Source organism: Ambystoma mexicanum, chromosome 10 (genome assembly GCF_040938575.1).
Source record: "Ambystoma mexicanum isolate Mex_15411 chromosome 10, UKY_AmexF1_1, whole genome shotgun sequence".
Taxonomy (NCBI): domain Eukaryota; kingdom Metazoa; phylum Chordata; class Amphibia; order Caudata; family Ambystomatidae; genus Ambystoma; species Ambystoma mexicanum.
In genome coordinates, this window is record NC_090932.1 from 1,303,585,390 (window position 1) to 1,303,609,239 (window position 23,850).

General features: G+C 47.2%; 1 protein-coding gene across 4 annotated transcripts in view; it reads right to left on the reverse strand.

The window, feature by feature from the left end:
* PES1 (pescadillo ribosomal biogenesis factor 1) overlaps positions 1-23,850 on the reverse strand; it is a 297,019-nt gene that overhangs the window by 178,645 nt on the left and 94,524 nt on the right. For all 4 annotated transcript variants that reach the window (XM_069619320.1, XM_069619321.1, XM_069619322.1 and 1 more), the window contains one exon: positions 7,808-7,961. In XM_069619320.1, coding sequence (XP_069475421.1) covers positions 7,808-7,961 — 154 coding nt within the window. The remainder of the gene's footprint in view (positions 1-7,807; positions 7,962-23,850) is intronic.

The window sequence follows — 23,850 nt, forward strand, 5'->3', positions numbered from 1 at the left end:
CTCCGGTCTTGTCATAGAATCACAGAAGACTCCACCACATAATTGTGCAGTCAGAGGGGGACCCAGGCGAAATGGCGTTAGTCTTGTTGGATGCCATCAAGGCCTTCGACTGTGAGGCAGCCGTGGCTGCTAGCGGCGCTGAAAGAATATGGATTGGGGCTGGGGTACCTGAGGTGGGTCAAAATGATATACAGCTCCCCAATCGCCAAGGTCAAATCCGGCGCAATAATCTCGATAAATGGCAACTTAGTAGGGGCACAAGGCAGGGTTACCCCTGGTCGCCCATGTTGTACGTTCTCGCTCTGGAGCCCCTGGCAATCTGCCTCAGACAACAGTACGGGGAGATTGGAATCTCTACGAAGGGAGAAAGGCACCTTACATCACTGTATGCGGATGACATCCTGTTATACCTGCGCTTCCCAGAAGAAAATCTGCAATATGTCCTGGAGGTGATGGAACGTTACGCCACCCTCTCGGGCATAGCAGTGAACCCCAATAAATCAAGCATGTTCCCCTTGGGGAGATACAGGAGATCCCCGCGGAGGCACCTACTGGTCCTGCCGATACCCTGGCAGACTAGGACATTTCGATACTTGGGTATCGACGTATACCAGAGGGCTGAGGACGAACACAAGCACAATACAGAGTGCAGTTGAAGGCATTAAAAATAGCATGGGGTTTTGGTCCCGGCTACCTTTGGCCAGGATGAGCATGGTGGCGCTGATTAAGATGGTGGTCGTGCCGAGACAGTTGCACTTCTTTACGAACATTCCATACATGCTCCCCAAATGGTTCTTTGTGGGGCTCCACAGTTTATTTAGGGGCTTTATTGGGCACAATTGCAGGAATATGGTGGCCCTATGGAAGTCAAAGAACCCGTGTGACTGGGGGTGGGAGGGCGGGGTATAAACTTACCGAATTTCGAGCTATACTACCTGGCGGGGCAGCTCCAGTATGTGGCCAGATGGTTGTCCGAGGAGGAGACAGGTTTTTTTGAGAGAGGTGGTATGGTTGCCCAAATCTAAGACGCAAGGAAGGGCGAGACTGTTGAAACTGGGCTGGGAAATATGGAACAAGGCATGGCAGGTGGTGGGAAACCTGACCCCATGCTCCCTGCAGGTGCCGTTAGTGGCTATGCGGGGAGGATTTGCAAATAATAAAGGGGATCCGCAGATGCTGGGAACCGCTGGGCCTGGTGACCCTGGGGGACGTATGGCAAGAGGGGGAGGCACTAGACTTCATGAGGCTAATGGAAGATACTGGGGTGCACAAAGGCCAATATATCACCTATCCAAGAATCATCAAACGGGTGCGGGGAAGGCGGACTGCGGAAGTGCTCGCGGAGCAACCAGACATGGTCATTGAGACGATGTATGACATATCGGAGGGTGGGCACGAAATACTCAGCATATACGAACTATTAATGACTAGGGTGGGTAAGGAGGTGCTCCAATTGAGGCGAGATTGGGAGGAAGAGGTGGGAGTACCCATGTTGGATGGACAATGGGATAGGGTATCACAAGAAGGTGTCCCGAAACGCAAGGCTACAGCAGATCCAGTTACATGTCACTCATAGGGCATATATGACCCTGAGCAGGATTGCCAGGTTTGGTAGCTCAGCAATACAAAAATGCCCATGGTACAGGGAGGTGGAAGCTGGGTTGATACACATATTTTGGGCTTGCCCAGAGGTGGGTAGATTTTGGACAGCAGTAAAGCAACGCCTAGCTGAACAGGGGATCACTCTGGAGGTGGAGTCAGTTTGGGCATGCATGCTGGGGGTATTTGCCAGACCGCGTAACCTGAAGCACATTAGTAAGATGAAAGATCTGGCCTTCATCCTGGCCAAATGGAGAATCGCCATGGGCTGGAAGGCAGCCCAAGGGCCAAAAATAGAGATTTGGTGGGCTGACCTCCTGAAGTGGGCAGACGCAGAAACGGCTGCTTGGCATGAGGCAATCAGAGGAGGGGAGGAAGAAGCAGGACCCCAGATAGCGTGGAGGCAACTGGTGGCCACCATGACAGGAACCGGTGTGCAGTCATGTCGAAAATAAAAAGTCGAATGACAAAAATGTCGAAAAAAAAAAGTCGAATCTATTATTTAATATGTATTTTTTGGGTTTGGTAAGTATAAAAAAATGGGTAAAATAAAAAAAAAGGGGGGTTGGGGGCAACCCCCCCATTTCGAAAAAAAAAACGTATAGAAAAAAAAAAATAAATAATCGACTTTTTTTTCCTACATTACGACCAAATGACTATAAGCCGCAGGAACCCATCAGGCGGAGCTTAGTAAAGAGGACACGGAGGGGACTACAGTGGAAGACAAGCAAAGAGATACGCAAGCCAGTGGCATCGGAACAGGGGCTCTAGTTAAGGGGGGGGGGGGGGGAGAAAGTGATGCATAACGACAACATAATGAAGCAACTCTCAAATGTGAATGTCCTCAATGTTTGGTGTGGTGTTAACAAAATAATAAAAACATTTTTATTTTTTTAACTTTATCCCCACGGAAGACCTTCCCCAACTGGCTGTATTTCTTTTCTGCTGCTGGAACCGAGTGCCAGGTGTCGAGAAATCCATAGAGTGCAACATCTGTAAGCCAGCCAAAAGCTCCAGGAGTCTCCTGAGGACCCGCCCGAAGCAGGACGACCCAAGCTCCAGTCACCGCACCAGAGTGAGAGTGGTGCTGTTTACCGCACACTGAAACCGTGAAGTGCTGCTGAATTGAAAAGCGCCCGTAGCTGCCAACTTTATTCATTCTTGATGTGACCTCACTCCAGAAATGTCTCGATTCGTAGCCATCTCAAATCATGTGTTCAAAAGGTACCCCTGACATGTTTACACCGCCAACAGGCCTCCAAATCAAGTAAACCTCTAGCAAACAGATTCTGTGGCGTCCAAAAAAACTCTGTTTAGCATGTTAATTTGACAACACCTTTCCCCCAGATTCAAAGAGGTAAGAGCCACAGTCCTGCACACATTTCTCCACCTCTCCACAGTCCTTTCTGATCCTAGTGTTTCTGACCATTTGTCCAATAGATCTTTATTTGGATCCCTATACTGTTCCAAATTCTTGTACAGCTTAGAGGCCAGGTGCCCTTCCGATATGTATTCTCTTAACCAAACATGTCAACCTTTATCAGCCTCTGGAACTTTGTTTACTAGAACTTTCTTCAACTTTTTATATTCCCCAGTGTGCAGTCTTCAAGACCTTTTTCCAAAACTAGTCTCTTAAAGCTGATCAATTTTTGGCCCTCAACAAGGTCTTCCAGCCATTGGATTCCACCCAGCAGCCAGTTTGGAAGGGAAATCTCTACTCTGTCCTGTTTTATGTCTTGATTTAACCAGATTGACATAATACTAAATCCTTTTTGCTTTTTATCCCAGAAGATCCTTCCAACAAGACCGTATAAACGTGGTAGGAGGGAAAGATTTACCACCTACCCCATACACCGATGTTAAAATTGCTCAGGGGAATAACAGGGAAGATCTACTCGCCTCAGCTTGTGTCCAGACATCCAAAGCATTCTCTATGAATGGAACTAAACGTCAAGCACCAAAAGCCAGATGATAGTTTTCAAAGTAGTTTCCAGTTTTAAACAAGGCTGCTTTCCATCCCACAGGAAGATTTGGATCAAGCTCTCAATCTTCTATATGAAACTCTTTTTGATCTGCAAGGGGGTCATGCTTACTACCTTTGTTCATTTTTTCTTTGGTGGAATTCACAAATAAAGCCCTCCTCTGGCTCCAGTGTGTCTGGCAGGGCAGAAAGCAAGGGAGGTGCCAAAGCTCCCTGTGATTAATCCCCTTGGTTACAGGAATGCACCCAAAGGTGATTGGCCAGCTGGCTATCCTTGAAGGAAAGCCACCCTGCTGTGTGAGTGACAGCTAGGCTGCGAATGATAGGGAGAAACCTGCATAAAAGGCAAGGCTTTTTGCTTGAAAGTCAGAGTCGATCACTGGACGAAGGAATCCTAAGAAGAACTTGGAAGAGATGCCTGCTGCAACTCCTGGACCGTTGGTTTGCACGGTGAAGCCCTGCTGCTGTGCTTAAGCTCCGAATTCGTTTTGACTAGAGAAGCCCTGCAAGGACTTCTCCCCTTGGGTTGGTGGCACCAATCAACCCCAAAGTGAACTCGTCTGGACATCCTCTCAAAGCTGGCTGTACTTACACTGCTGCTGGAACAGAAGTGCCAGGGAGCAGAACACCAGATAGCTGAATTGAAGTTTGCTCTTGCTGCCGACGACCTTCCCATTGTGTTGCAGTAGTCCCCAGACGTCCTACCTCTTGTCCCCACGACTGAGACCCAGGAACACAGGATCTGCAGAGCTGCACAGGAACAGAAGCCAGCCAAAAGCCTTTTCTTCTAACCAAAGGTACTGTGAAGTCACTGAGAACTTACCTCTTGTTGTGTAACCTCAGTTGAGACTGGTCTCGGTTGCTTCTGTAGAGTTGCTAAACGCTTCTTTACCTCACAAGCCTAATCAGCTTGTGGCCCTGCTTTGATTTCTTCTTTTCTACAAAGACTTATAAAAAATTGTGCAAGACTATTACCTACCTGCAAGAATTGCTTCAGCTCACCTAGACGTTTGCCCAATTGACTGTGGCCTGGCCTGGCTCCCTAAATGACTCTTCCTCCCTCTGACATTGTGTTTGGTCTTCCTTGTCAACTTACTTTGCATTGGAAGGGTTACCAAAAGTACCTTTTTCTTTGATGTACTCCTAAGTATTGGCCTACATGCAACAGTGATATAGTAATGTCCACAGTGTCCTAGTTATTTAAGTCACCTGAGGGTGTAGGAAGTATCTGTAGGACATCCCAAATGGGTACTTCCTGATTTAGTAAAACAGAGTGCATTTTGGAGTATTTGTGTGTTACTATTATATTGCCCTTCTGAAGAAGGCTTACTCAAACCGACTGTTAAATTAATAATTGTCTAATCACGAAACCTTGTGTGTGTAAGAGTTTATTTGAATACTTGTCACTGCGAATCTCTGTTTAACCCCCCCCCCTACAGCTCATATGACCCCCTCGAGATAAGCCTGGCTGCTCAACACGCTACCAACCTGTGTAGTATAGACTTAGACCAAAGGTTGGGTTCCTATTGCCAGGTGGTCACGGTTGTTTTAGTGCACGCAAAGGGTACTGCATACAATCTTGCCCAACAGCCCCAAAATCTGCAAACTCAGGTACACCCCCACACAGTTCGGATTAGATGGGCCAATATACATTCTACACCAGTGGAAACCACACCCGAGGCTGCAGGGAATGGGGAATCAGACTGAGCTCATTTTTTCACAACAGCCCTTTTATTCCTGCCTCGTTGTCCTAAACAAAGGCGGCCCACAACAAAAAAGGTGAGAGTAGGGCTTAGAAAAATACAATAATATTCCATGGCTGCCATCCTGCTCCACGGAGCGACTAGTGCGCTAAAACCAACTACACCCCACCAGCCTAATCCACAACAGTGTATGGTGACAATCATCCTAGAGCCAAAACAGGATCATTAAAAAGGCACCCATCCTCAGAACCATATGGTCTACCGGTGGACAGCACACTAAAATGGGTTGCAGTGGGACTTCAGTAGAAGTCCCTCGGACCACAAATATTAGGCCAAATAGCTGGAAAAAAGCAAAACATCTATGGGTCTCATAAAATGGGACAGCAGACCCCCTAAAAGGGAATTATGCCCCTACAAGGATTTCAAGGTTGTGTGCGATTTTTCTGCCCATAGAATGATTTCAAGGTTCCATGTGATTTTACCGAAAAACATTTCAACTAAAGCTTTTTCAATGAAACAAACAACGAAAAAATATTATTGGGGGGATCCCCCAAACCCCTTGTTTCCCTATGTGTAAAACTCAACCCCCACCCCACCCATTTTAACCCCTTACCCACACATTTTGTAAACAAGGTTTTCATTGTTTTTTATTAGTTGAATTTATTTTCGTTATATATACAGTAAAATCACTTGATACCGGATTCAACTGGTGTAACTTGCCGTTTTTAATTCATGGTTTTTGATTGTATTTAGGCAACTACCCTAAAAAGCCGTGGGCTTTTGACAGTTTTTCAGCCCCAGATGTTTATTTTCTAGGGGTTGGTTTAACATCGCAGAACTACTGCGAGCATAATTTTAAGTTTTGCTGTGCCATATTTTAGACGGCTATGCAAATTGTTGATTGCCCATATGCTTCATGCTTTTAGAAGTGAACGGAAGACTAGGACTACATTCAATTCCAGTCGTGCTAAAACTGGGAACTGGAGATGGTTTGATATACTACTTTTAATGCTCATTATCTCTACAAGAAAACAAAAATACATTGTAGTAAGTGTAGATCACTCACTCAAGGTTGATTTGAACACTGGGCATCTCAGAATTGCACATGATGGCAAGGGGCTAAAACTATGACCCCCAATTTCCTCCCCCCGCCCCCATCTTTGAAAGGAAGCCCAGTCTGCTTTTTCCCCTACAGCCTGATCTCAGATGTTTCTTTAAGGATTCACATTTTACTAAAAAAAAAAAAGAAAATTGTTTAAGATCTCTTTGGTGGCAAATGTATGAGTCTAATGTTATAGATATAAATTACGTTTAAACCATCTGTACATAAGTACAGGGATTTGTAAAGTGCAAACTAAGCACCAGTGCATTGTGCAGATAAAAGGGGTACATAGTCAGGACGTGGCAGGGAATAGAAGCAGCAGTGGTGGTGGGGGCAAGCAGGATATATTCTGGGTCATAAATGATTAAGCACTGAAATGTTTAACATTTTTGTGTTTTTGCAGTTACATGAAATTGTACAGAGTTCTAGTCAGCTTGTGCATTTTAAAAAACGTACAATGATCACAGCATGTGCCCAAATAAGGCTTCACCTTGCCCCGTTCTCTGGGTTCCGAGGTGAAAAAGCAGATTGTTTGCACAGATTTCAGAGTTGTCGCTTAACGATATCATTCCAATTTGTACTTCCCTTTTTACGAAGTTTACAATTTCACAGAGGCATACTGGCCAATATGACCTCAGCTAATATTAAGTTATGCCTCAGAGTACCTCTGCAAATCAACGAACAGGATCCTCAGCTTGGGCTCATTCTTAAAATACATACCTTGCAGTTCTCTATCCAAGTGCAAAGGTGTCATTTTCATTTTAAATTCTCTCGAGAAATGGTCTTCATGTAGTCTTTTGCAGATTTAATATACATTTTTTTTACATATCACATAAAAAAATCATCTTTTTTCAAACTGGTCTATTTGTTTTGAGAGGTGGCGGTGGTTGCTTGGTTGGTAAATACCCCATGACACTGACCTTTGACCCGGTCACTTTCTAGCTTCCAGATCTTGGGTAAATAGTTACAAACCATCCCCCCATTCTTCACCACACCTAGAAACACTTGTGTACAGGCGCATTATAAATGCCATATCATAACCTTATTTTTTTTATCTCTACCACTTCCGCTTGCCTAACCAGTCCACACTGACCACAAGTTTCCACCCCTGACATTTGGTCTTCCACTCCTGATCCATCTAAACAATCCTCCTCTTGAGTTTAGGCATTGCTGATCTGTAATTCTAACAAACTTTAGTTGTATCCCCCTGAACACCTTGTGTATGGTTCATGGAACCCCTCACCAGAGTAGGCTCTGAAAAATCCTCCCAAACAGCAGTGTACAGATATCAAAAGAACTGTACACAAGGGTTACCTATTTTCAATTTCATCTACCACCCTCCCCAAGGCATCTGCATTACCATTCTATCCTTTTATGTGTATTACACTTCTGTAGCAAGTGGCAAAATAAAAGGGCACATACCTTATACTCCCGAAACTTGTTGACGATGGGCTCATGGAGAAGGAATTTTATATCTTTTATAAGGTAGAAGGTGCGTGCCGCGGTAGAGCCCTTGTTCACTTTCTTCTTGTGCTTGGGTTCATGGGGGTAAATTCCTTTTAGGATACAGAGGCGCCTGAATGCAGAAAGGAAAGCAAACTTAATTTGAGACCATCGCGTATTTCAAGCAGAGTGGCAGAAATACAGAGGTATGCCCTTCTCTTCATTTGCAAGAAATCACTACAAAAGGCAAGCTTCATCCCCACCACCATCCCAAAAACCAAACCACCTGCAGATGTGGCGATGTAATACATGACATTAATTACCGTAATAGCATTTCTGATGATTTTAACTGCTTAGATTCACATGATTTGCATATAGTCTGACATCTAATGGTAATCGGAGGGTATTGCATGTTGTCTTTCGAGGATCGAACGGAGACGTCGACATGGGCGTGGTTGTAACACTATCCCCAACGGGACGTGTAGTGTACCTAAGATCCCTCACACATCGAGGTCCCTCTGGTTGTGTTTTTTCTGCCGTGAGGGAGCCTTATGACTAACTTGAGGGAGTACAGATAGAGAGAATAGTAAGACGTCCATGTTCCTTCTACTCCGAGCGGGGAGGAAGGGTGGGCGCATGCGAGTTTAAGCAGATACAATCAGAAATGCTGTTACAGTAAGTAATACATGGCTTCTGATGCTTGTGAATCTGCTTCGAGTCACATGCTGTGCATAGACTAGCGAGCAGTACCCAGAGGTGGGGGGTGAGAAGGAACAGTAGTAAAGAGATGTCTTAGCACCGCTTGTCCCACCTGAGAATCAGACCTAGAAGGAGTATCCAGGCAGTAGCATTTTATAAAAGGTGTGAATAGCACTCCAGGTTGCTGTTTTGCAAATGGACTCAAGAGGAACATTTGCAATGAATGCTGTGGATGCCCAAGTGCCCAGAGTAGAGTGCGCTAGGCTTGAAGGGCAGATCTCTCTTGGCAAGAGTGTAGCAGAGTGTGATGGATTTTACAATCCACTTTGAGATGGCCGATTTAGAAACAGGGTCCCCCTCTCTACCAGCCGCCACTGAAACGAAATACTGATTGGTCTTTCTTAGTGGTTTAGTCTTTTCCAGATAATAAATGACTGCTCTGCGCACATCGAGTGTGTGAAGGCTTCTTTCTGCCATGTTAGTGGGGTTCTGGAAGAAGGTGGGTAGTTCAATTGATTGGTTCACATGTGACTTTGAAATGGTGAGTGCGCAAAACCACCTTATCTTTGTGAATTGTGACGAATGGGTCTTGAATTGAAAGGGCCTGTAATTCACCGACTCTTCTTGTTGAAGTGACTGCCACTAGGAAGGCGGTCTTGTGAGTGCTTTAAGGCTAGCCTTATGCATAGGTTCGAAAGGAGCTCCCATTAGTCTAGTTAGTACGTACCACATTTAGGTCCCATCCGGGACCTGGGTTTGAAATTGGGGGATGAAGTCTTTTAACCCCTTCCATAAATGCCTTGATCACTGGGATCTTCCACCACGACTTCTTTTGGGACGTAGTGTTAACTGAAAGTGCAGCTAGGTGTAGGTTCAGGGAATTAAAAAACCAGACCCGAGTCCAGTAGATGAGTCAGGTATAAGACAATAGGAGTTGGAGAGCACTCTATGGCATTGATGCTCTTAGAATGGCACCAGATAATGAAGCGGTTCCATTTATTGGAATAGCAATGTCTGGTGTTCAGCTTTCTAGCCCCTTTAAGAATGTCCATGCATCTCTGAGGGAGTTGGAGGTGCCCGAACTCTATGGCTTCAGGAGCCAGGCCGCTAAATTGAAAGTTTGTGGGCATGGATGGAGTGCCCCCCGCCCCCCCCACCCCCTCAGTCTTGTGAAAGAATGTTGTATGGGCAAGGCAGTTTCATCTGAGGTGAGATTGACATAGCCATCAGATGGGAGAACCAGAGTTGGCGGGCCCACATAGGGGCCACTAGAATCATAGTGACTGGCTCCTGGTGCATCCTGTGCACTATTCTGCTGAGAAGGGAAGTGGGGGCAGGGGCATGGTGGTGGTGGTGGGGGGGGGGGGCGTGAAGCGTAGACAAATTTCCCTGACCATGTTATCCACATACTATTCCCCTTCGATCGGTTCTGGGGGTACCTGGAGGTGTAATGTGGGCATTGAGCGTTCTCCAGAGTTGCGAACAGGTCGATCTCTGGGAAGCCCCAATCGGCGAAGACGGAGACGAGGCCTTTGTGTAACTGCCATTCGTACTCTGTGGGTATAAACCAGTCTCTGCTGAGCAAGTCTGACAATACATTGAGTTCCCCTGGAACGTTTTGAGACAGGAGGAACATTTGGTGTTCGAGAGCCCACTTCCAAATGTTCTGGGACCGTCTGTATAGCCCCCCCATTTGTTCAGGTAATACATGGCCGTGCTGCTGTCCGTGAGAACCAGTACTGTCTTCCCCTGTAGTGTTTAGAAAGCTTTTAGAGCTTTGAACACTGCTAACAATTCCAACAGGTTTATGTGGTTGGATGCTACTGCTGGGGACCAAACCATGTGCGCTGAAGGAGGCGAGTGCCCTGCGCCCCACAACCCCGTCAGAGATGCGTCCGTGGTGAGAGTAGCTTCTACTGCGCGGGTGGTGAATGATTTCCCCTTAAAGAGGTTTTCCCTCCACCACCACTGCAGAGAGAGACAACGAGGGCTGCCGAGACAACCATTAGATAGTCCCATTGTCTGCTGGTCTGACACTCTTGCATGGGGCAAATGCACAAACGTGCATGTGGGACTAAGTAAATGCAGGAGGCCATTATACCCAACAGTCGCATGGCTTTGCGTACGGTCGCCTTGCGACTGGCTACATAGTGAGGGATCTGGAACAGCAGGTTTTGAACCCTTTCGTTGAAGGGGAAGACTAGCCAGTCCTCTGTCCGAATTAGAGCACCCAGAAATTGTTTGACTTGGCTGGGCTCTAGACCGGATTTCTTCTCGTTTATTGAGAATCCTAGACTGAAGAGTAGATGTACCATCTTTTGGGTGTTTGATAGGCATGTTCCATACGAATCCTGTTATTAGCCAGTCGTAGAGGTAAAGAAACTAGAATGGACTGCCTGCGCAGGTGAGCCACTACTACCGCCAGCACCTTTGTAAATACCCTTGGGGCTGAGGCAATGCCAAAGGGGGGGGGGAAGACCTTTAACTGATAAGGTTTGTCTTCTATTATGAACCGTAGGTATTTTCTGTGCGCTGGCAGCAGTGAAATATCAAAGTATGCATCTTTCATGTCCAATGTGGGCATGTAATCCACCTGTGTTAGTAGAGCGATTACTTCTTGCATTGTCGTCATTCGAAACTTTTGTGGTTTGACAAATTTGTTCACTGGGTGCAAGTCTAACACAGGGCGCATGGTGAGATCCTTTTTGGGTACAAGGAAGTACACTATATAAATACCCATGTTTACCTGTAGAACATGGATGATTTCGATTGTGACCTTTTCTTGTAGGATCTCAACCTGTTTTAGTAGGATCTTTAGATGTTCTGGCGATAAGCGTCTGGACGTTGGGGGCCGGTATCGAGGTGGTCGGCTGAACTCTCTACAGTAACCATGGGTGACGTTCTTGAGCGTCCACCGGTCTGTGGTAATTCCCTCCAATGGATGGAATAATTATGTTATCTGTCCCCCGACCAGGGAGGCATGGAAGGCGCCCCAGACCGGTAAATCATTTTTGATTTGAGGCCGGGGAGCCTCTTGGGGTGGTGCTTCTACCCCTTCCTTTGCCACAGCGCTGACCTCTTGGCGGATATTGGCTTGTGGCGGCTGCCCTTATCCAGAGGACCATGATGCATGCCACGTTCGGTACTGATTGTGGTGGGGGTGGGGAGAGGGGGGGGGGGGGGGGGAAGAGGGGAGGCTTTGTGGGAACGAGTGCCATCGAAAGGAGCAGCGAGAGCTTCTTCCTCGCTGCTGATATGGCCTCTGCGTTATCTGGTTTAGTGGCTAAGGTTTTATGTTCCTTTTTTGCAGTCTCTAAAGCCCCATCCATCGCCTTTCCAAAAAGATTAGTTTCTTCTACCGGCTTGTTAATGAGGGATGCCTGGGTTTCAGGTTTAAATCCCAGATTCTTTAATCATGTGTGCCTTTTCAGCAAGGTACCTTGGGCCAGTGTTCGACCTGTCGTCTCTGCAGCATCCAGGGTCTTTAAGAATGTTTTGATTAACCTTCCTCCTCTCAGACACAACCGCCTACAGGCGTGATCGTGTTGGCTCTGGGACTTCCTGCAGGCCCTCCTGGAGCAAATTCCACTGGAAATACGGCTATATACCAACAGCATGGGGAACAGGAGAACAGTGTACGCAGTGATGCACGTGAGTCGCATGTTATCATTCACATCTCTATCCGGATGCGGCTCAGGCTAATGTTCACAGCTCCACCCAAGCGTGGGAATTGCCAACACTTGCCCTTCCATCGAGAAGCGACTCAGGCCAACGGTCACAATCCTGTCAGGGTCTGGGGCTGGCTAATGTTCACAATTCTAACCGAGTGCGGCACTGCCAGTATCCACAATCCTGTCCGGGTCTGGCGCAGGCTAATGTTCACACATCCAATAGTGCGGCATTGCTACCATTCACAATCCTGACTGGGTCCAGGGCAGGCTAATGTTCACAATTCTAACCAAGTGTAGCAATGCTAACATTCACAATCCTATCTATAAGTGACGGTGGCTACTGTTTACGAATCCAACCAAGTGCTCAAAAATCTAACGGTATAGCCAACATGTAAGGTAATGTTGAGAGCCAGGGTTTTAGGGAGTAGAGTAATTGCTCTAATCCCCACCCATGCCACACTTACTTTTCGGTTGCTGCTGGTTACAGCTGGTCGCTGGCTTCATTGGCTTCCGCTGCTGGCCCCTGTTGGAGCCGCCCCTGTTGGAGCCGCCCGTTGACTTGGGGCCCTTAGCCGAAGGGGCTGCCGCGCAGCAGGCTGCCCTGGGAGGGACACTTATGACCTGGGGGTTGACCTATCAGGGGAGGTGGGAGGGCTGAGGGAGGATAGACAATGGAGGGGCCTGCAAGGAGCACGATGCACACGGGTGCGGGAGGGATTCAAATATAGATTGAGGGCCGGATTCAGGGGCCTAGAAGGGCCTGGGGGGCAGATGCTGCAAGAAGTCGTTTTGTTGTACCGCCTCCTGAGTGGCAATCTGAAAGTGTTCAGCTGCTTTATTAAGGATGGCCTTAAATGCCATCTGATCATCAATGGGAGAGGCTGGTCTTATAGGAGGTGAGGAGGGAGGATCTATGCACAGTGTGTCTGGATCAGGGGTAGTGGACAGTGACAGCCATGGTGCCTCACCCACTGGTTGTTCAGCACCCCAATCTGGGGAATGGTCTATAGTGTCAAAGGGATCCTCTCCCTGATCATAAGGGTCTCCTCTGGCTCTGTCAGGTTTGATTGATTGATATTTTATTTCTATCGCGTTTGTACAGAAGTGTTTCAGAGCATGGCAAGCACATCCTCATGAGGAGGTTTTTTGAAGTTTTGACATAGTAGGGTAGTCTTCTTCCTCTGTTGGCCTTTTAGGGGTGATGCATTGTTCTGAAAAAACCACAAACCGGAGTTTATTCATGTACCCCTCAAACCTGTCTGGTCCATAAGGATGAGCCAGAGGGGGAAGGACCCTTGAGGACTTTCATTTGTAGGTGGTCGAGACTTGTCTGACAGTCTTAGACAGGGGTTGGGAACCCTCAGAATAGTCTTGCCAGCCCTCTCAACGTCTTGACGTCTCTTTCTGGCGTATTGGGAAGAGGTTTAGACGGGCCTAGCGGCTTTGTCGCGGTTTTCGGCACCGACGCGCGCTTATGAGGCGTTTCGGCGCTCTTATGAATTTTGGTGCCGACGCCCGTTAGGCAGAAACCTGTGCAGTTCCCTTATGGACCACTGCAAAAGGCTTAAGACTACAGGTGTTGGCAGTAAACCCAATTGGTAGCAGTCTGTACCACCCAGATTTACCTGGTAGCTGTGGCTGAGCAGCCAGACTTCTCTCAAGAAGAGAGACAGTATATACAAGATGGGTACCAAAATACAGTAGCACAAGCAAACACTGACCAGAGCTTTGGTATCAAGTATATCATTATTTCTTTAAAGACACACTCAGAAACACTCTAGCACTATTATTGTAAGCAAGTGCAAAAACAGTCGCTATTAATATATATACATCCCTTCATTTCTTATTAGACAAGTCTTAGTTAACACCACTTATTTCCAGACAGAGGTGAGCGCTTAACTAAAGATGGCACACCAATAAGTTAAGAAAAATGGAGGGAAAAGGCAGAAATTAGGAACAGCACACAACACAATACTTTAGAAGCACTCAGCAAGGCAGGAAAGTCAGTCAAAGTCTACTGGTGAGCAAAAGGATCAGAGGCCAGGCTCCCTCTTGGAGAGAGTAGAACACCAATGCGCCCAAGATCACACAGTTTAAAAGGCTTGGAAGGTCTTGCAGAGAGTTTAAAAAGGAATCAGTTCAGCTCAGAAAAGTTCAGTTAGCCAGCCTAGGGCCAACCCAAGTGGTAAAATGAGGATTTACGAGACCCCCACACAGACCGTTGCGAGGGAGGCCAGGCGGACACAGTACCTTGAAAGTGGAGAGAATCCTCCAGCGGGGGCAGTTGTTCCTGGCAGTGGATGCAAGTTGCGGTGTCGTCCAGGGGAAGAGAAGATCTCGACGTGGAGGAAAGCTGAAGGTCGTTGCATTGCCAGGGAAGAAACCAGCCGCGGAGTTCTCCGGTTAAAATGTATTCGCGGTAGTGGTAAAACGTGGTATCCCGGTTGCCGGGGTGCTTGGCACAGGCAAGGTGGCCACGAGATGATCCGGGAAGGCGAAAAGGCGGGCAAACTGGTTATCCCCACCAGTCAAAGGAAGAAGACTCTTCGGGATGAAGATCTCCTCTGTCGTTGGAAGAAGTGGTTAGTCGGTTCAGCAGAGCTCCACCGGTGGGGTCATCGTTGCAGGTCGACTCAGCTTCTCCCTCTTCGGATTCTTTGGTCCTGTGGCGACGTCTGAAGTCCCAGTCCCCAAAGCCCTGATTTTATGCAGAAAACCCCCATTCATCAGTCCTAGCTGTCACACAAACATGCTAAGTGGTGACCGGGGCGGCTCACCACTGGGCCAATCACACAAGGGTGCGACTTGAGTTGCCGAGACAACTCACTCCAGGGTGCCTAAACCCCCCCCCCCCCTCCGACACATCCTGTATACCCAGACAGAGTGACACCACTTTTGGAGGCTTCTGTGTAGAAGCCCGCCAAAAAGTGGAACAAAGGGCTCGACTTGGGTTGGAGTTAGAAGCGAACACAAAAGTCATTTTAAAACCGAGTCCTGGCGAAAAGACCCAAACGGGGAATAAATATTAAATAACCCGGCGGTATCTTTAACATTGCACCAAAAGGTGGTGCATTTAAAATGAATGGGAAAATCCCATAGTAAATATTCTTAAGGAATATTCCGCGTGGTAACCACTGCCACCAGCCAGAAACTCGACGAGGGGGAACTGCACAGTGCCCCTCGAAAAACAGACCCAGGGGCAATCTAATTACCCCTACCAGTACTTCCACAATATGATGATTTGTACTGGTTCTGTTCCCAATTTAAGACTAGTAAAGTCAATGGTGACTTTACACGCCCTGGGAGACAGTAGTCAGTCCCAGGGTATGGAGTCTGTTTGGGGTTCACTATGACACCCCTGTATTACTGCACTGAGGGTGCTGTGTAACACTTACCAAAAACCACATGAAACCCTATGGAGTAAAAGACCCCATAGCCCATAAAACACATCGCAACGTCAAAGGATATCTCAAACCATGTTTAAGAGTGGGAGAAAAAGAGTCTCACTCTTAGCAGGAGAAAAAAATAAACCCCAAAAATCCAGCAAAGCTGCTGGGGGACTCACTAGGTTTGGGAAATTAGCCTTAACAGAGAATTCTCCCTAACAACTCCCTTCTGACTCGTTTTCCCTGGACGCATGACATCTATACGGTTGCGGGGAGGGCAACTGACCCTGATGATCAGTGGGTTGTGTCTAATGTTTTGGCGTACCCTTTGGAGTCTGTGGCCTACCCGACGAGTCTTAGGACGCAAAAGCTGGCAGGACAGACAGGACTGCTCGTTATGATCAAGGTAGACACTTTACACCTCCGGTGTGTGTCTTTCCATGGGTACTTGCCGTAGCGAGAGGGGCACAATTTAAAAGGAGTCCTGTCCATAGCGCAGGTTACTAGTGCAAGCAAAACCAGAAGGGAAAGAGGGGCGAAGGAAATGCATTATTGAAAAGACAGAAGCCCAGGCCCCACTCTCCCTACTGTGTAGGCCTGGCAGGAGTACCGAGGCCACGCGGTTGGTCGACCAGAGCACAGAAATCTGCAGTGGTCTTCCGCGCTCTTCACGTTGGTTCTGAAGTAGTCATCGGTGCAGGATTGACTTAAACGACCGCAGGTCATGGACAAAGAAACAGAACGTAGCAGTTTTTCCAGCTCTGCATAAGGCAACCAGCTAACTGGGCGGAAAAAACAATCTGAGGGACCTCGATGCGTGTGGTATCTTGGGTACACGAGACGTCACGTTAGGGATAGTGTTACAAGCATGCCCATGTTGACGTCCCCTTTTGATTCTCAAAAGGCTAGATGCAATACTCCAAGATGACCACTAGATGTCCGACTATATGCACAGCATGTGAGTCAGCAGATCACAAGCATCAGAAATGTATTTAAAATGTTTATATACACTGCGCCACATGCCAGAGGGCCTCAGAGCACACAAGAAAACAATACAAGACAAACAAGAACAAATGAGGTTAGGAGCTGAGGATTCAGCATCAGGGGGGCAAAGAGAGAAGCAGAAGACAGGATAGAGTTAATCAGGGGGAAGGTTGACGTGATAGGTCTTCAGCCTTTTTTTATCCGTAGTCGTAGGAGTAGCTCTGAGGCTATACGGAGGTCACGCTCACCTGGTGCTCTGCGGGAGCAATGAATCCCTCTGGGTGTGGCACCTTCCCCACTCCAAACTGGGACTAGATGATCTGTCAAAAACACACACACGTTAAAAAAATTAAAGCTTTTCTAGTGTTGTGGGACCCCCGCCCCTTCCCGTGAACCTGTGTGATGGGTGTTTCTGGTCGTGGTTCTCGGCTCACCTTTAGTGTTGAAGTGGCACGCTCTCCATTCTGCTTCGAAGCAGGGGTGCAGATTCTTGGTTGGTTGTGCGAGTAGCTCGGGACAACTCAGTCTTTGGGTCTTGGAGAACGTTCAGAAGTAAAGTCCAAAAAGTACTCAAATGCCAGTCTATAGTGCCAGTAGCCTCACTGGCTGCAGCATGCAGCCAAGTGTCCCAGTTTCTTCACTGGCTGCAGCATGCAGCCAAGTGTCCCAGTTTCTTCACTGGCTGCAGCATGCAGACAAAGTGTCCCAGTTTTCCTCACTGGCTATCATGCAATTGCTGCACTCTTACTCACTGTCTTTGCTTTTTTCTTGTAGGTGCGGCTGCCGAAAATTATGCGAGCTGCAACCGCTGTGGAGTTCAGAAGCTAAAAAAACGAGCGGGTCCAGAGCAGCTGCCGATGTTGAAGTCCCATGGTCCCTGGAGTTGGCAGCACAAGCAGTTAAGTGAACGCTAACTTTCTTTTCTTCTTCTCCGCGCAGTGAATTACGGACCGCTGTGAAGCAGGAGTTGCTGGAAGCTGAGGCGGACCGCCGTGACGCCGCAGAAGAGCCGGGGCTTCCAAGACGAGGTGAGCGTGTGAATAGTTTCTCACGCGAATCACAGACCTGTCCTTGGGCGTGGCTTAAATAGCCAACCACGCCCAAAGACTAGAATGCACAGCATACAGTTCCCTGTGTGAAAGGAGCGCCATGTTGGAGGAATTCTAAGAACCATAATGTAATGAAGGAATGTGTACTACCTTTCATGGAGCTTTCCTAACCCTTTTGTAGCAGATTTTAACCCTTTGAGCCCCGACGCACCTATGCCGAGTTCCTCTGAGCGCCCAGAGTGAGACAGAAACAGCAGCAGGCCTAGTCTCCATGACAACAGAAGTGCATTACGGCTATCAGGCTTTGCCCATCAAACCTACGACTGCCAGCTTTGGCCAATTTGAATCTTGGCTGCACAAGTTTGAGTCGGATCTTAGACCTGAGAATGCGCGAAGGGACATAGTGCAGAAGGCGATCCAAATGATATTTTGGTGCTAGATTGAGTACATATTTGTGGGTCCGCCTGAGGAGCTTGTGGGTACCTCATAGCTTCACAAGAAGCCAGTGAAGATCCCGACTGGAGGATGCGCTATAAGCCCGTTAAGAGAGGCCAGAGATGGCACGAATGGCTCCATTGTGACAAATCTGAAGTGATGTCAAATTGAGCTGGGAGCAGCCACTTAGGACACTATTGCAGTAATCCAGACGGGGGTTAACAAGGGTGGTGGCAAGGATGGCTGCATTATCTTGTGATACAAAACAGCAAATGTTACCAAATAATTTATTGACCAAACCACAGGCAGAACGAGCCTGGGCAACATGCTGATTCATAGTTAACTCTACATCCAGGGTGACGCCAAGACTTTACCCATTTGGCTACTGGAAGGACGGTGCCAAAGATGGAGAAGCTCTTATATTCCTGTGGTAAGGTTTTAAGTTTCAGATTGGAGGCCACAATCAGAACCATTCTTAGCATTTACAGCCAAGGAATGGATTGCCATCCACGCCTGGGTGGCTGAGTAGATGAGTTAAGGTAGGCTAGCTCCTGAACATAGGAGCCTGTAAGTTTCATGACGACCTGGGTATCATCAGCATAATTAGTATACAGGACACCCAGGGTGGGTGTGTCAGGACATCCATGGATAACAAGGCTTCTATTGCACATAACATCAGCAGCAAGCTAGTGAGCCTCATGTTGTGTCAGCACTTCACTCTGTAGATGCAGAAACCCACCAGCCACTGGATTCCATTGCAAATTCAAATCTTCCATTGAGTCGCATGGGCACTGGGATCCCGTTTGTGAGAAGTGCATTGGCTGGGGAGACCGATGTGGGGGCAGCTGTGCGCCCTGGGCATGCATTTAGAAGTAACTAAAGGGCTGGGGGCTGAGGTGTTTGAGAGTGTTTAAACACTATTACATCAAACAGATACAGTAAGAACAACAACTTCTATTTCCTGCGGTACACGCAGTCAGTACCATCTGAATGCTTAATGTTATACTGTGCAAATTCTAACATGCACATGTTTTTAAGCATTGAAAAAGGAATTTACTAGTGTTACCCTGGGGGTGGATTGTGGGAGGCCAGACTATTATGGTGAGCAGGAAAGACATGGAAGTAGGTCGTGGTACCTGGATTTTTTACCAGGGACTGTCCAGTTGATAACCCTTGTGACGAAAAGAAGAAGACTTCTGTGGAGCAGGCGACTGCAGAAGACTTCCAGGGAGAGGACTTGTTGCAAAGCAAGTCACCACGACCAGGCAGCAACAGGCAATCTTCAGTTAGCAAACAAAGGAGCAGGCCTCACACAGTTTTTGTTGGGGCGAGAAGATGGAAATTGCAGGCCTATGTGTCATATAGAACAAGTCAAATGCACTCAGAACAGCAATGACTGCAGTGAGGTAGGCCAGAGGAGAGCTGGTTAGTCCAGAGAGACTTCTGAAGGCTCAGCCAACAAAGATCCTCAGTCAGGGATCGAGACTAGTTGTTACTACTGGTCTAGGGGTTGACGAAGTGAGGAGAGCCTTCTTGAAATCAGTAGAGGAGCAGGGCTTTACCAGACCTTCGCTGAAGGTGAAGCTGGTCTGCTGCAAAAGGTCATACTCGGGTCAACAGCGGGCTGCACCTCTTTGTATGGATATTGGCGCCACCAATCTGTCAATGGCTGCAGGATTCATCCTTTTAACTATGTTGGACTGGAAGCGCCCTGAGGTCCACAACAGCAAGGATCTGCATAATTCAAACTGCTATTGGTGATCCAATCATGGATAACATTGCGCAAAAATTCTGCTCAGTAACAAACATTCAGGGGCTTGGGAGCAGCCAATCCAAGCCCCCAGATCTGGCAACAGACGCAGACCTCCACTTTTCCCAGGAAAGCAGACGATTTCCCCAGCAAAGGGCATTCCATATATTGCAATTTTAGACCAGAGAGGGCAGGAAGGCAGCCAAAGAACAACATGGTCAAAGGGCAGGCAAAAATCTTGTAGTGCAGCCATTTTATAGTATATGGTACGTTTATGGCATTCTTCGGTAAAATGCGAAAGCGCACAAGTAAAAAGTAAAAAAAACACAGTAGAAAAATAGCAGTTGCCACCTGCCTATCATGGATACATTGCGTTTGTAACCCCAAAGTTACAAAAGAAAAGGTTAGGAAACAAAGCATCCTTCACGCACTTCACTAAGGTGATGTACGTAGCATGAAAAATTCAAGAAATCCACTGAAGGGGGCCATAATCTGACAGTGTTATAGACTTATCAGTTTCCACACAAAAATGAACACAAAGCAAGGGAATTCAAGCCTATGGCTTTACTTACCTCCGTCAGGTCAGCAGTCAAAACAAAGCAAAAAGAAAGGGTGTCCCATAGAAGTCTAAAGGAGGGAAGCAGCAAAAAGAACATCTTTCCTTACAACAAAGTATATGAGCCGTCAGAAGTCTTCACAAGTTTCCCAGAATTCAATGGATGGTTCAAGGATCTTTATTATATGAAGACAAAACTTAAGGTTTTCTCAGACCTTGCTTGCGCAAAGGAATGAGAAATATAAGAGGCGTACCTCTCTCGCAACCCATCATGGGATCCTTCCACCCTTGCCTAGGTTTCCCCAACTCCAGAGTGCATCTTTCAGACTAATAACAGGCACCCAAGGTTTCAAAATTGTTGGGAGCTATTTAGCTATATCCCAGAAGGGCCAGGTTGGCATGAAACCCAAATGCTAACAGGAGCTACCTTTTACTCCCCAAGTCAAGTAACGCTACAAAGAATGTTAGGAAATCTCTACAAGACATTTAAGCATGATGGGCCATACATACTGGAAACAAAATTATAGATTGCATCTCCTGTGGAAGCAAGAATTGTGGCACACTAAGTATTAGCGGCACATTCTGAGCTACCCTCTCTACACCCTTCTCGCAAGCCTGCTCAACCTTGGTTCTCTGCTCATCTTTCCTCCATGCATCGCCTTCTCAGATGCTTTGAGCGACGCTGGTTTCAACACCCCTCCCCCTCCAACCAATTTACATACTTATCATAACCTCTATGACTCCTGTCTTAGCCCCCCTAAACAAACCTACTTCTCTGACCCTTCTACACTTTCAATCCTCTTACCCTCGCCGTATCTTTCAAACCTTAACTCTACTTCCCTCTCCTCCTACCCCTGATCAGTCCATCACCTCTCCCTGCTACTGATCTCGCTAATTTATTTCTCTAACAAAGTCCTCAATCCCCACCAAACTATCCTCTCATCCCCTTCTTACTCTCCTCCCTCTACCCTCTACCCTCATTCACTCCTGTTACTCAGTCTGAAGTTGCCCCTCATCTAAAACTCATCCTACTGCTTCCCCTCTGGCCCCATTTCTACCTCGCTTATTCCTAAAATCTACCCCCTCCTCATACCCCATCTTACCTCCTTTTTCAACACTTGTCTAGCTACAGCCACCTTTCCTCCTCCTATTAAGCATGCGACAATCATCCCCATTCTCAAAAAACCTTCAGCTAATCCCCACCTTGCATCCAACTATCACCCCATCTCCCTCCTCCCTTCCTTGCTACACTTTTTGAACTTATTGTCTATTCTCAACTCTCTGCCTTCGTCTCCAACCATTCTCTCCTCCCCCTACCCAATCTGGTTTCCGCCCTCACCACTCCACTGAAACTGCACTCATTTCTGTTCTCAACTCTCTCCTTTCTGCCCGCTACTCTAAGCACTCCTCCATTCTCATCCTCCTCAACCTCTGCTGCCTTTGATACGGTCGATCACCTTCTTCTCCTCAATTCTCTCTCATCCTTTAGCTTCAAAGACTCTTCAACTGGTTCTCCTCACATCTTTCCAACTGCACCTTTGCAGTCTCCTGGGGTGGCTGTACGTCCCCTACCTATCCTCTCAACCATGGCGTCCCTCAAGGTTCTGTCCTTAACCCCCCCTGAAATCAGTCTACCACTCTGCCATCCGCTCACCTCTGCCTTCTCTCACCTCATGACTCCATCTCCTCTTCTCTCTCCTCACTAGGTTGGCTCTCCTTTCACTCCCAGCTAAAATTCAATTTCCTCTGTCTCGTCTTCAAATCCCTCTATGGTCTTGCCCCAATCTTACCTTTCTTCCCTCCTCACTTTTACTCTTTCTCGCTCACTCCGCTCTGCTCTGCCAATCTCATCCTCATCTTCCACCCTGTGCTCCATCCCGCTTCCGCTCTTTCCAACTACTCGCTCCTTTCCACTGGAACCGCCTCCCTCTCCCCATCAGCTCTATTTCCTCCTACTCTGCTTTCCGCACTTCGCTAAAATCCTATCTCTTCCATTCACCTCCCAAACATTTTGCTTCCTCCCTCATCTCAGTCTTTTCCACATTCCACACCTCCCCACTGCTTCTCTCACTGTGGTCCTTCTCCACTTATGCTTTAGCACATCACTTATGTAAATTGTTCCTTCTACTGTTTTCTGGTTCTTGATTCAATTGTTATATAATGCGTGTTGTCCTTTTGTAAAGCGCTTTATAAAAGTTTAATACAAAAAAAAAAAAAAAGACTTTCCTTTTGCAGCTTTACCTCCATAGTTTCCTATGGAACCGCATTATTATTGTTCCGTTGTGATCCAGTACTGCCTTTTGCTCTTTTGCCATGGGGAAATTGCCTCCCATACCGTCAGTACTGGGAAACGGTTTCCATTTTGAATTCTTGTATTGTTACATTGCACACAGCACCTTAACAGTGCAGTACAACAGGAATACTTTAGTATCTCCCTATCTTTTTACAAAAGGGATTTTTGGACACTTTTATATGTGCCTAAAAACAAGCTGGTGGCAGCAGTTAGATTTTTTACTGTTTTTGCATTATTTTTGGTGTGCACACTCGGGTTTACCGCGTACGGCTACTAAACCTGGCTAGTGCCACGAAATGTTCTCTTGTTCATTGTCCATATTGTAGTTTGGACTAGTTCCTACCTTCTTAAATCAGGAAAGCCCTTATAAGGTCGTGCACTTGCCTGGGGACAGCTGCTGCTTGTGAGGGTCTCTTCCTCCCAGGAAGGGGGCTGGGACTGCCTAGTCCCAGTCCACATCACTAGTGGAAGAGTCTGCTTCCAGCTCAGATTCTGGATACGAGGAGGGCATCTGCAGCCATTCTTCAGATCTACATTGGTGCAAAGTATCCTTAAAAGAAAAGCAGCCCTCCAAGGACTCTTCGACATATCCTGCAGTGGACCAGCATCCCCTCCGGCAATTAGCCAGGTGTAGCCCTGCTCCTCTATCTGATCTCTGAAGACCCTTACCAGTGCTTCAGTCCTTGGACTAGTGGGACCAACTAGTCTCTATACCTTAGAGGATCCAGCCTCAGTTCCTGGACGGACCCAGCTCCCTCGTGGGCTACCTCACCAGAAGCGCCACAGTTCTGCTACAAGCCAGGAACTTTGGTGGTTGCAGGCATGTGTCACAAGTCAGCTCCTCCCTAAATTCCATTGCCCGATCTTCAAGGGAACCTGTCCTGAAGCAGCTTCTGTGACTGCAACTGGAAGGACGCCCGACTCCTGCAAACTGATAATAGCTGGATCTCTCCTGCCTCCATCTCTGTGAAGTGTCTTGAAGTGTCTTGCGTTGTTTCCACAAAGTAAATTACTTTGATGTCATTTATTTTGTGGGTATTAGTTTGAAAATACTTGTATATGTATTTTTGGGATAAGGAGTAAAATGGGTGTGGAGAAGGGGTTGAGGTGGGGGTGGGAATGAAGGGGGAGAGGGGAGAACCCACAAAAAATATGAAGTATATTTTTGATGTAATAGAAAGTAAATTACCGAAATTACA